This window comes from Elephas maximus, chromosome 3 (assembly GCF_024166365.1).
Source record: "Elephas maximus indicus isolate mEleMax1 chromosome 3, mEleMax1 primary haplotype, whole genome shotgun sequence".
Classification (NCBI taxonomy): Eukaryota; Metazoa; Chordata; class Mammalia; order Proboscidea; family Elephantidae; genus Elephas; species Elephas maximus.
In genome coordinates this window covers 106,218,772-106,232,271 of record NC_064821.1, presented here as the reverse complement: position 1 = coordinate 106,232,271, position 13,500 = coordinate 106,218,772, and the positions used below count along the sequence as shown (strand labels likewise).

Genomic DNA, 13,500 nt, shown 5'->3' with positions numbered 1-13,500 from the left:
TTTGCTTTTTCAATAGACAAAACAAACGAACAATAGGGCTAAGGCAGGGGAAGGCTGCTTGTTCCATTTTAGACATCTTTGAGAGGTCTTGCTTTTTAATTTATGCTACCCAGAACCGGCTAAAGCAACAGGCACTTCTAGTCATTAGGTACACATTTTCAAAAACCCGAATATCTGAAAACCTTACAGGTCACATCCTCTAAAATACGCGTCTACCCCCTGCCAACAGAATGCAAATAATGATGTGACATGCTTGCAAAGTTAATTTCTCCAGTTTCTTACGTAAGGACAGATGGATAACAAAAGTTCTCTTTCTAAAACATATATTGAGAAAAATAATAGAAATATAGTATCAGCTGACTTTTTAAAAAATATCTAATATTTTTAAAATTAAAAATGTTTTGCACATTAGTGCAGAGTTGGTTTTACAGGTGTCATCTTCACTCTCCTTTGTGAAAAAATAAGTATATGAACCCCAAAACAACCTACTGGTAGCGTTCCACAACCTTATTTCTTCCATCTGGCTCAAGTAACTGCCATGAAGATAGCCTAGCTAGACCGATTTGTACATATAAAAAGTCAACAAGTTACACAAGACCTGAGCTTTCACATAACACAATGAGTCTTTTGTCTAAAACAAGACTACAGGAATAAAGTAAAAATGCATTATTTTACCCGGTTCTCAATAGTTTTATCCGGAATGTTATTCTAAATATCAGGCACAGGTAAAAACAGGCCTTGAAAACAGCCTTGAAACGATAAAGAATTTTATAACCATCAGAGTGACACACTAAATCAATTACCAATATCGGTTTCCCAACGTGTTCACGCACTATACAGATTGGTTGCTTTTCATATTAACCTCTCCACCCATTACTTGAATTGGTTTCTTTGTTTCCCTTAGTATCTTAGATGATACTAAAAATCCTTAAATTCAAAGATACTAAGTTGGTATATGAATTTTTTTTTCCATAAATGATCAGCAATTTGATAGTAACCTTACCTCCCACTTCTTTTTAATTGGCAAGGGGTTCAAAGGCCCCAGTAGGTTAAAAACACTCCCAAAAGAAAAGCAACTAAAAATATTGCCTCACTACCAAACTAAAGGCTTTTTAGCTGGCTCACTTGCCAGTTAAAATAAACTCTTTATTACAAGGATTTTCATGAAACGCCTCTCATCCATCATCAAAAAATGTGACCTAAACATATATACATCTGATTACCAACAGCTCTGATAACACTACTTACCAAAAGAAATCACTTAGTGAGAATTCTTTCAAAGCTATTACTTTTCCACCTGAACAAAGGTGGTACCTAAACACTAGGCTTCTGGCTGTTCTGACTTTGCTCTATCTTTGAAACCACACTGTCTTTATTTATGTGGCCTGCAACCTATGGAGTTCAGGAATGGTCCACCATAAACAAAGGTCACCAGAAAAGAAACACAGGCAAGAAAGTAGAACAACTTCTCACCATCGCACTTACCTGCTGCATGCACAAAGTATGCCAAATATAAATCGAGTTCCTTAACAGAAACCCCTATGTGATGGGGCTGGACACAGAGCCCTGGATTGGAGCACTGTGGGGACTTTACAAGGCGCTCACCATCAGTACTTTCGAGCGGAATACCTTTAAATAAAATCACCATAACCAGGTCCAACCTCCAGACTTTATCTGCCTGGCGGAGGCAGTCAATTCTTCGCATCTTGCCTTTCTGGTCTGGGTTGGAAAGAACACAACATGGAGGTTTTTTTCCTGTAACTGTAAGAACAAAATCCTCTCGGTACTCAGGTCGAATATCTTTCCGTAACTTTGCCAGAAGTCTGGATGCCCACTTCTGCTTGACCTCTGGTTTTTCACTTAGCAACTCATCCTTCACAGCTCTCTCTTCTTCTTTTGACATACGTTTTTCATGTTTTTTGAAGTATTTTCGTTTTCGGGCCTGCAGGTTGAACCATGTGTAGGCGAAGGCTCGGACGTGGGGCAGAAGTGCTTCGATGAAAGGATGAAATTCATCCTAAGGACAACAAATAAAAATAAAAATATGAATATAATAAAAACAAAAAGAAATAGCGTTTCTTCTAATGGTCACCTTAAAAAAATTCTCATTTCAGTTGAAATTTGATTCAAGTATTACATTATCAAAATCATACCGAGAATCCCTACTAGAAGTTGGGAGAAAGAAAAAAAAATCCATCAGTATTGTTTCTCATGATCTGAAAAATGAAAAACACTGCTAAAAATTAAAAAATGTTTTGATATGTTCAACATAGTGCACCAAGTTCTATTGTTGGGCCTAGTTCCCAAATCCTTTAGATTGCAAGTGAAATTTATCTAATAGCAACATATAATCTTAACCCTATTTCAAAGAAGGCATATCTAATTTTCCTCCAGCCTTGACCTCACTACTTGTAGTACAGCCAGGGCCCAGCCGCCAGATTGGCAAATCTGAAACATTTAGATGCCAGTCAATGTTTATGGAAATCTAAGAGCAAAATTCATCTCTACAATCAATGAAAACAAAGACTTTCTCTCTAAAAATATCGCACATAGGCTCTGATCTGTTTCTTATTCATCTTGGTAATATCTTAATTCCTCTTTTAAATATCACAGTTGGATTTTTTTTTTTTTTTTGATGTTCAAAAACTTAGAAAAATTTGACAGGTCCAAATGCAAAATAAGAAATAAATTTGATATTCATTAGACTAAAATTAAAGATCTATGTTCAAGATATAATTGCTAATACTATGGGAATGAAGCAAAAAAAAGAAAGAAAAGCGTACATGCCAGATAGTAAACAGAATGCATCACTGTGACAACACTGTTGCAACTAAATACATTCAATTTACTGATATGATTGTGCAAATCCTCCAGTAATCATCCGTAAAAACAGAATAATTATTTAATGTTAAAGAAATAATATTTCAGATATTTTCTCAAAGGGAAATGGAGAACCTGGTATATTCAATGTTTGTGAGACTCCAGAAAAACTCTCACAGTTGCCTCTTAAAAATCCAAGTTATTTGAAAATAAAATTTAATTTAAACCATTTAAATTATGCTTCCTATTTTACTCAAAATGGTTGATTTTTATACCCGGCATTTTCTTAGGAAACATAAATTTAAAATTAAATGAAAAATTAAACAGTAACCTCCACAAGGCTTTCTGACTACATTTAACTTTTGGTTAACCAACCCACACTAATCTGACATAACTTCTTTCTGCCGCACAACCTCCCCCAAAAGATAAATTATTTACTTTCAAATAAATAACGATAAGAAAACCAAAGAGATATTTGATGACATTTTTTAAAGGATGTAGGACAGGCAGATGTTATAAAATACATTCTTTTTCAGTTTGTAATATCCATCTAAATATACATTTTGGAGTCACAAGTAACTGTAATGTCCAAAACAGAGTTACTATTAAAGCAATTATTAAATTTTTAAAAGTTCAAATGCAAACTACATTGAGAGGTTAAAACTGATAAAATATTTAAGTGTGAAGTCCTTTAAAACAGTGTAAATTATAATTGATCACCTAAGCATTACGTATAACTAGTTAAAAAAAATAAGTATATAGTAACATAATACATAATAAATCACTTCAATAATTGACATTTAATTTTTTTCCTCTCTGCACAAGGTTCAGGCTCTGTGTTTCAAGCTTAGTTTTGAAAACGGCTCTTTTTCAGTAAAAGAATCCAATGGAGAAGTCAGTTTTCATAACGTGTGCATTCTTTAAGCGGAGGGGAAATGGAGAGAAATGACAAGAATTATATTATTCTTTACCATAAACCATTAACATTTAAAAATGTTCTGATGTTTAGAGTCTTTTTTACCCTTAGTTTAGGAGAGGGAAATTTTTTGTGGTGGTGGTGGGGGGACTTGTCAAGTCACAGTTTATCTCCGAAGGTATCCGCCACACCGCAAAGCATTTAAACATTACTGAATTCTGAGCTCATCCTTGGAATGCTCTAAAATACATACATTTTATGTCTGAAACAGTCCTTCACACTGACTGACTTTCTCTTATATACAGGACATGCTGGGGAGCAAGGCTCAGTGGTATTATGCAGAGAACTCCTGGAGTCTACCTTAAACTACAAAGTGGGCTTTCACCAAAAGAAGGATTTCATTTTGAAGTCTCAACACCATTTTATAATGCAAAGAATAACTGAGTTCCAAGTAATTCATATTTATGTTAAAACTTGATCTTATTAAAAAGTTTTATTAATGTTAATAAACATTTTAAATAAACACTCTAGTATGGCATTTTAAGTGCTCGAAGATACTCCTAATATGCTGCTCAAAAACCTGCAAACTGTGTTCGTTCCTGTTCAAGAGGAGTTTGTTTACCTGCAACCAAATGCCCATATAACTCATAATGAAGAACCTTAAACAAGGCCACCTATGTCAACTAATCCTTAAAAATAATCGAACTTCTCAATTTTGCATCAAAAGTATTTACAAGTTATTATTCCCCACAGGTTTCAAGAATGTGCCAACAAAAGTGCACAGTATTTTGTGTAACTTTACTCACTCAGGCATAATTAAAGTGCTAGTTAATTTTTTGAAGTATATCTTTCTCAACTCATGATTAGAAATATTCCAAAACATCAAAACTAAAGAATATCACTAAGCTCAAAGGAAGTGTCCAGGGATAGCATAAATTATTCCCTTAATTAAAAAAAAAAAAACTTATAAACCATGTTGCTGTTTATATTGCCATAAGCTCCATAATAGTTCAAAATACTCAACAGAAAACAAATAATATTTTATATATATACTCAGTGAGAAAGTTACAGACCACCAATAAAATCAAACCTGAAAACCTGTTTCAAAAGTGGTATGATTTTGAATCAGCATCTTAAACATTTGAAAGTAAGCCAAGTTTAAGAGCCACTGAATCCTGATATTTCTGGAAACTACTTCTTATAAATTTCTGCTGGATTATCATTATACGGCCAGGTACATGATTTGGTTATGTTATGTCCATATGGATTGAAATAAGATACCTGGTATTTTCCTAATAAAGTTTTTAAAAATTGTATGTAAGTAAAATAGACCCTGTCCTTCCATTTAGAGTACTTATACTCTGCTTCCAATATGTTTCTTTTTTTAATGAGCAATAAACTACCTACATTTTTCTTTATAAAACTGGCCTAAAGCTTTATAAATATTCCAGCAAGTTAAATAAATTGTAAACCGAATTTTAAAAGAAGAACTCATAAAATGTATGAGTCCTCATTCACTATTTTGTGCACATTTTCTTCAAAAACTGATACACTGTTTCTCTTAGTAGTGTTTCCAGGAGAAGGCCTAGTGAATACATCAAACCCACTGACATAAGGGAAAAAAAAAAAAAAAACTTTCTTACTGTGATAATAGCTCATGAACCCTGAGAAGCCAACTTTGTTAAATACCTATGACCTGGGCCTGCATGGATACACAGATATCCCCATACATGCACGATCCCAAAATATAAATTTATCTTCTCAGAGCTCATTTCAGAAGAGGTTAATGTATCTGCTAGGGGTTCTTTCCCGCTACTGCAGCACACTGGTATTATCTACAAGTTCTGAGTGTCACAAACTTTTGCCAGCTAGAACTTCAGTCTTGGAATCTCAGCATTTTCACTGTAGTCGGCAACTCATTCAAATTATCTTGCACTTTGCATCTTATCCATATGCAATTGTGAACCTTGCCAAAAGTGGTTGGAAAAGTTTCATTCCATACTTTCACAAGTTACTAAAATAGGAACCTTGGAAGTTTGTTAGGGGAGGCGAAAAAAAAAAAACTTTTACAATAACTAAAAACAACTGCTATCCATTATTAATGCTAGGCCTAAATCCCAAACAGACCATTTCAACATAAAAGATGCATTTAAGAGTCTTCTGAGATCAAATAGCCAGTATTATTACTGTTAAAGATATTGCAGTAAGAGGGGATGTTATATGGGAAATAAATTCAGAATCCAGAGAGCAGAGGAAAAACTATTGATACTTTTTAGCCTCCCAGAAAGTATTCCGGTTAAACCGTTATCTCCTGTTAAATGAAGGAAAGAACTGGTAGCAGGTTTTTAAGGGAGTGGTGAATAAACACTTTATTTGAAGCATAAAACTTCATCTAGATGATTAATGATAGATCGAAATGCACCAAAGCAGTATGAAGACTCACACTTTTTTCCCCCCGTTTTTTAAAACGCAAAATCACTTTGACTTCATGCCTTTTTGTCAAAGAAAATAAATAATATATTCAAAGGGGACCTGATTTGGAGCCGCAAAGTAGCAATATTTTGCCTGGCGGTGGTGCAGACCAGGGAGGACTGGAGAGGAAGGGCATGGAAGGGAGGGGCGAGGGAGACCCACGCTGCGAGTTGAGTCGGAGGGAAAAAGTTGCCCCACTCCTGCGCGCAGAGCGGTCGGAGTCGTGCCGTGGCGGCCGCAGCGGCGGCGGGAGGAGGCGGCGGCGGCGGCCGCGGGGGAGCCGCGTCTGGCCCGGGCCGCCGCTTGGGCTCGCAGCCGGGAGCCCAACTCCGCCCGCCCGGCACTCCCCGGCCTGCGGCCCGCGGCCTCCGCCGCTCGTCGCTCTGCGCAGCGTGGGCTCGTCCCGGCACCGAAACTTTCGCTCGGGGAAAGAGAGAGGGCGGGCAGGCGGGCAAGCGAGCGGGCTTGCAGGCTCCACCCGGCCGGTGCGGGGGACGCGCGTCCCCGCAGTCCGGCACCGCGGAGTCGAGGGGCCGGGTCGCCGCAGCTAGCCCGCGTCCGAGACGCACTGTCGGGGACAAGGCTGGGGCCCGGGACAACGATCCCTGTCCCTCCCCCGACCAGACCCCCGAAGGCTGACAAACAATAAACAAAAGTAAGAGTTTGGGGACGCATTTGGGGGCTGTGGGGCGGCTCCGGTGGCCGCGCCGCCTGCGCAGGGACCCGAGTGCCTCCCGCACACGTAGGTTTCAGCTGCCCCGAGTGTGCCGGCAGTGCGGTGCGTTGGGTCCGCGGCCCCCTCCCCCTGGCGCCGCGGAACTACAGGAATCCTCCCCTCGGAAGCAGAAACGCTGAGTCCAGATTTCAGCGTGTCATGGTCTGCAACCCGCCGAAACACGTGCGGGGCGTCCGAAAACACCGCCCCTCGGCCCGAAATCGTCCCGATATTAATTAAACCATTAATAAGAGGGCGCCATTAGCCATGTGCCCACACAAATGGCCGTGCAAGAGGAATGCACCCACATGGAAACAAAGTTACTTTCTAAAAGCAGTATCTCTCCCCCACCCGGGCACACGCGCGCACACACACAGCAACACGCGCAGACCCGGGCACACACGGAGACACATGCCCCGGGCCCCGCCGGCGCGACGGTCCCCGGCACCCCGTGCCCAGCCACCCCGTGCCCAGCCCCAAATCGGGCCCCACCACCTCAACCCCCCACCCTCTGCATCCAAACAGCTACTTACCTGGGTGAGACAGAGCGGAGAATACATAACTGCTGTGCGGTGGGGTGTGTGTGTGTGTGCGGCTGGGTGTGTGGTTTGGAGGTGTGCGTGAGTGTGGGTGCAAAAGGAGAAAGAGAGGGAGAGAGGAAGAGAGAGAGAGAGAAAGGGGGAGAAAAAAAAAAAATCAAGCCTGCTTCTTGCGTTCACATTTCCAACTCGGCTCAACTGCAGCCAGCCAGCGCTATTGCCGCTCCATGAGCTGAACTTTAACCCCGCCTAGAGTTTCCCCACACTCCACTATACATGTCTACTGTACGCGGGCGTTAAAGGCATAGCGCACCCTTTCCCGCTCCCGCGCCAGCCCGGCCGGGTGCCCGCGAGCTGCCCGCGCGCCCGCCTCCGCCTCCGCTCTGCACCGCACCGCACAGCCGCCGCCCGCTCGCGCCGCCGCCGCCGCCGCCGCTGGGGGGGGTGTGTGGGGGAGGGGGCGGCTGCGGTGCCGCGCGGCCAGCCCGGTCCCGAGCCTCCGCGGCCGCTCGCGCGCGCTCGCTCCTTCTCGCTCCCTCTGGCTCTCTAGCTCGCTCTCTCTGCCCCCCCACCGCCGCCGCTCCCCCCCCACCCCCCAGCGCATTACTGGGTAACGCAGTAAGGAGCAGTTACAGTCTGTACTCCCGGGCAGCTATAGGCTGCCACAGGATGTGCTTAAGCAAACAAAACTACTTTTCCTTGTCCCCATCCCCCAACCACCGCCGCAGACCTTCGCGGACCTCGTTTGCGGACTTGGACAACTTTACCCGGTTGCCCTGCATCCCTGGGACCAATGTGTGGGCACATCAAGAACCAAGGAGAATGCCAGGAGGCAAATTTGCATGTATGCAAATTTCTTAAAAATCAGACCTCCTAGGTAACTTTTTTCCCTCTGAAATGCGGTATAGCTCAAAGCATTGTAATCTCACCAACGAAGCCTTCTATGGGAATAGATTTCGTCGGCAGACGTAATTATGCACAAAATCCTGAAAACTTTGCACAGTTTCAGTCCTATGCCATTCAGAAGCAGGGGTACGGGGAAATCATTTCACACGGAAGATGCACCGGATTTGGGGAGGTGGGTGTCTGGAGAAAAGGAGGTGGAGACTAATGAGCATTCTCCCTCCCAGGACTGTGAAACTAGTGGGTTTGAACACAGACGCCATACAAAAAGTTCTATCACGTTCAGAAACAACAAGAAAAGAAAAATCTTCCTAAGAAGAAAAAAATTGTGAAAGGGGTGTCCCCTTAGGGAAGGGACATATCATGGTCCACAAACGCGTGCCCAGAACTGGACTTAGTCTATCATTACCTTCCCTGTTCAAGGCGGCACCTCTGGAAAGGTGCCTTTTAAGAATCCCCCTTTTTTCTCCCCCAGGTAATAGTTCTTAAAATGGAAAAGAGCTTCCTGCAATTATTTTAAGTTTGCTAAAGTATTGTTTTGGCAGAAAAGGGGGGTGGTTTTTAGGGTTTGGCAAGTTGCCAATAAGCCTGCTTTTCCAGTTTTTTTTAACCTCATATTTTTTCCTCTAGGCTCTCTTCTCTCCTGGAAATAAGTATATCTCCCTCCTAGAAACTCTCATCCCAACTCTCCCTCCTCTCCCTCATTCCAGTTTGTAGCCTGCAACATTTGCAAACCCTTCTCAAAATTCCAAAAGGAAGAAGGAGGGTATCACATTGAAAGACACTGGCACACAGACAGGGAAATCTGCACCTGGATGGAGTTTACATAACTAGAGGGTCTCGCGGAATAGAGGAAAATCCTATAGGAATGCCCACTGTGCGAGTGAGAGTGAAGTGATGAAGTGATGTGTTAAGGCCACTCTCAGTCAGACCTATTTAAAAAAAAAAAAGTGAGGGGTAAGAAATATTCTACTGGAGGAAGAGCAAAATAAACTCTTCTGAAATAATCTGCATCTGTCTAAAGTTATTTCTGTGCTTGTTCTTTATGTATTTATTACTAAAATAATTCCCAAATGCTCAAGAGAAGATTCTCAACCCCTCTCCTTAATATCCTAGGAAATCTCTCAGATTATTTTCTAAGGGGTAATAATGATTTAAACCTTTAATAAGAGTCCTATTTTTATCCGTCCTAAACTACTGCTTTTCCTTGGTTCTTCTTGGATTTCAGTAGGGAAGAAATGTCCTAAAAGCTCAGCCGAGTAGCAGAAACAAACATCCCTGGCCACGAAAACCTTTGCTGGGATCTATAACTTCAACGCGCTCCAAGTTTCCTCGATAGAAGTTTCTGGCTGACAGTCCCAACATGTAACTGAGGCACAGTGAGAAGCTATTGTTCCTGAGTGTGTACCCATGGGAAACTGTCTTCCAGAATAGATTAAAATCTTTCCTTTTCTGTATTAAAAGACACACTTCACATCTGTATCTTTCCAAAACAGCACAGATTCTTACTTTTAGATGAATCTCAAGGAAACAAAAAAATTTAAAAAAAAAAAAACTGGCACATAGCCTTTTTTTAATGGGAAAAAGTAATTTAATGCTGATATTTCTACTTTAAAAACTTCTTTTGTTGCAGCAGTCGATGTGCCCGCGATTTCCAGCTTTTTGCGGTTAGCAATATTATCTTAAGTAACTTTTGGCGCCCTTCGTAAGACTTTTGGATATGGGACGATTGTTTGCGCCCTCTAGGCAAGGGCTGGATCCAAGTTCAGCACCAAAGCCCTTCACATCCGCTCCTGCTTTCTCTCCTATCTCCGCCAGCTCCTGCTCCCCTCCCCCGCGGAGGAGGAGGGGTGGCGGGGGAAGCACACTACAAAGCAGAGTTCCAACTACAGCCTTTGGAAACAAAACTGAGAAAAATACAGTAGAAGAGTTACAGTTACAGAAAGGCTTCTGGTAACTTTCTCTCCAACAAGCATAAATTTAAGCGCACGCGCGCGCGCGCACACACACACACACACACAAAGAAACAGATGTTCCTCAAAGGGCAGTCAGGGGATAAAAAACATTTCCAACTCTTTCTCCTCTTCCCAAGTTGCAAAAGTAAACCCTTGTCCAGAGTTCACGAAGAAGGTAAGACACTTGAGAGAGGGCAGGGATGGAGGCAGGAGGGAAGAAAGAATAGTAGAACAGAGTGGGAAACACAGGTGAAGTAGGAAAACTAGTTTACTGCAATCATATAAATGACCTATTGTTAGGAAGGATAAACCCCTTATTGGAAATAACCGCTCCAATCATTTATTTTTCAAGTGCTAGGAGGCTGCCTTGAAATGGGATTGTCTCTGCGCAAAGGAGGCTCCTGTCATGCTCTCTGCTATCCATATTCTTCTTGGCACAGAGCCCAGCCTTGCATTTACTGTGTTTTATTTGCAGAAACGTTACCTTGCCAGCTTTAGTGAAATCCTCTTAGATATATAAATTACGTCAATAAGGTTTCACTTATATGTACATCTCAAATACCTCTCATTTAGAAGGTTACTTAATAGGAAGATCTTATTAATATGATTTAAATTTTAATGCCCAAAGCAGTGAAGATAAAACTGGGATCATAAGTAACAACACCATTAAATCTGTAGTTCTTACCAAGACTAACTTCATTAACTAGCATTTTCCAGCATTTTTCTTCCCTAATTTTCCCCCTGTTGGTTACTTGTGTGAAGATTGTTTTTACACGCATATAGTCTTAAACTGAATCATGTTGCTAAACTGAGCATCCAAGTAGATTTTTACATCAGATTTCCAAACCAGATTTGATCCGAAGGCCTAAAACCTTGGGAAATAGCCTAATGGGAATGTAATCCAAAGATGAGAAAGAGCCCATATTATTTTTCATTCACTTCCCAACAGAATTAGGTGTCTACGCTACTCATAGAGAAGGAGGAGATGGATATATTTTACTAAGAAACTGCCAGTTACTGTCTCCAAGACAAGCTACTCCAGTTGGTTTCCACTGGATTGGTGTCAAGAGCTTGTCTAAGGCCAGACTCCAGCTCACAGTTAGCGAGTCAGCAATCTTCCACACTCACACCCTCCACAAGAGTTGTTGTGGTAACATAGAGAAAAGTGCACTTGGCCAGTCTTACTGTCCTATTTGCTACTGACCATATACTAAAACAGCAGAATTCAAGAAAAGCCAAGAAAAACCACTCCTCCTGTCCTCCCCTTCCTTTCAAATGTATAAAACAGCTGTCAGTCCACCTGTGAAACATTCTTTCTCTCAAAACTGTTGTTCAGAGTTCAAGAAGAGAGGCTCCCACATTCCTTCAAAGTACTTGAAACGCCAAAACTTCTAAGATAATCAGGGTGAGGGTTTTTGTAATGCTGACTATGCAATATACTACTTCCCAAAGCTCATTACAGCCCCACAACTCAGGCACGTTTTAAAGCCACACATTTCTTAAAGAAGTCGAACTTCACCTTCACCTTCCAAAACAGGTGACGACTTTTCCAATTTTAAAAATAATAATACAAAGCTAAACATTTCTGTAGCAGAACTTTCGTGACTTTCTCCAAAGAGCAACGAAAAGGGCATAAGATTAATCCAAAATGCTCCAATCAGCTTTTTTTGTTTCTTAAACTCGAAAACTCTTTGCTATTGTGCTTGCTAAATCCGGAAGAGTTTGCAGCTTTGACAGCGTGAACGACACCATCCCGTTCAGAGCCGCAGAGAACTTCAGATGTCCTCTGCCCCGCCCCCTCTGGCTGCTGCGAACCATTGTACACCCAAGCTTCCTTATGATTGGATAAAGCTTTTGTCAATCTCCCATGTTTGTCCCATTGATTAGGGGATCGAATCGTCAATTATTCTCTGGGTCCAGACATTTCTTTTCGGGTTAGGTTGACTGCTGAGGCCAGACGTCTTTTTACAGAATCGAGCACGTACAAGATTTTTTTTCTCCCTTTCTGGAACCGAGCAAACGCTAGGAGAAAAAAAATCTGTCAAGCTCAGCAGTTTTTTCAAATCCCGAAAAAAAAAAAAAGGAAACCCGGTCTCTGATGCACATAGCAAAAAAGCCATCCACAAAGCTACATCTTTAAAGCAAAACCGTCACAATAGACATTTACCCAGCAATCACTTAAATGCATATGCAAGCGAAAGAAATTTTAAAGTCTTAACTATTAAACAAGACCATTCTACGATTATTGTTGTTTATAAAACGCACACCGTATAAATGCAAAATAGAAAGTTTAAAATGTACCACGTACCATTGCAATGTAAAAAGAGTACGTGAGAAACTTTAAAATGCTCAGACGAATTGCTTCATTTGTTGTCACCTTTTTTTTTGCATTTAAAAAATATCTAAATAAACTTGGAACCGTTGAAAACCCGGAAGAGATTTTTTAAAAAGCTGTTGGCCAATTGCAGGCTTCTTGGAGATTTTTTTTTTTTTTTAACTCCAAATCAGAAGGCTTTTGCAATTGCAATGCGTACTTTCTCCCTCTCTCACTGTCTCTCTCTCTCTCCTCTTTTGAAAGCGATCCAACTCGGGTTCTCAGATTCTCTCTGGTTTTGCCTTGTGTGCTTTGGGTTGTACGAGACTTTGCAGAAGTTGCAATCGATTCCGCAGTCCCTTTCTCCTCTCCCTACCCCCTTGTTTATTTCCGCAATCGCTGCAATTTGCATAGTAACCACGCAGGAGCTTGCAAAGGCGGCTGCCTGCGGAGGGGGCCGGGGAAGGGGCAGGGAAAAGGCCTTGCCCCTTTCTCCCCTCCTCCCGTCTCTCTCCCCGCCAGTCTCCTCCTCCCACACGGCGCGCGGCCAATGGGAGCCCCGGCATTCAGCGCAAGCTCCGGTCGGGACTCCGTTCTAAAGAAAAGCCCCTGTGTTACTAGGCCCCGCTCGCGGGATCGTGTTTTTGGCGCAGTGGAAGTTCCCCTGCAGGCGGACTTCGCGGCCGGTTTTGAGTTGCTGGGAAGTTGTAGTAATTCGCCTGCGGTTGTGCGGGTTTGCACGTTTTAATCAAGTCTGCACACCTGCTTTCTTGGTTTCTTCTTTCCAGAGCCTCCTGTGAGTGATTAGGCTAGTTCATGACGGTTAGCGAGAGATTTAACCTTCATTTGCACTGGTGTGGACCAAG

General features: G+C 42.0%; 1 protein-coding gene across 5 annotated transcripts in view; it reads right to left on the bottom strand.

Moving 5' to 3' along the window:
• Positions 1-13,006, bottom strand: part of NFIA (nuclear factor I A) — a 415,535-nt gene extending 402,529 nt beyond the window's left edge. For 3 of the 5 annotated variants that reach the window (XM_049879423.1, XM_049879427.1, XM_049879424.1), the window contains exons 1-2: positions 7,457-7,869; positions 1,486-2,017 (exon numbers count right to left, since the gene is read on the bottom strand). In XM_049879423.1, coding sequence (XP_049735380.1) covers positions 1,486-2,017; positions 7,457-7,483 — 559 coding nt within the window. In that variant the 5' untranslated portion in view covers positions 7,484-7,869. Of the gene's footprint in view, positions 1-1,485; positions 2,018-7,456; positions 7,877-12,628 lie in introns of those variants that run through there. The other 2 variants (XM_049879426.1, XM_049879428.1) reach the window with 2 other exon arrangements.
• Between the last annotated feature and the right edge of the window lie 494 nt (positions 13,007-13,500).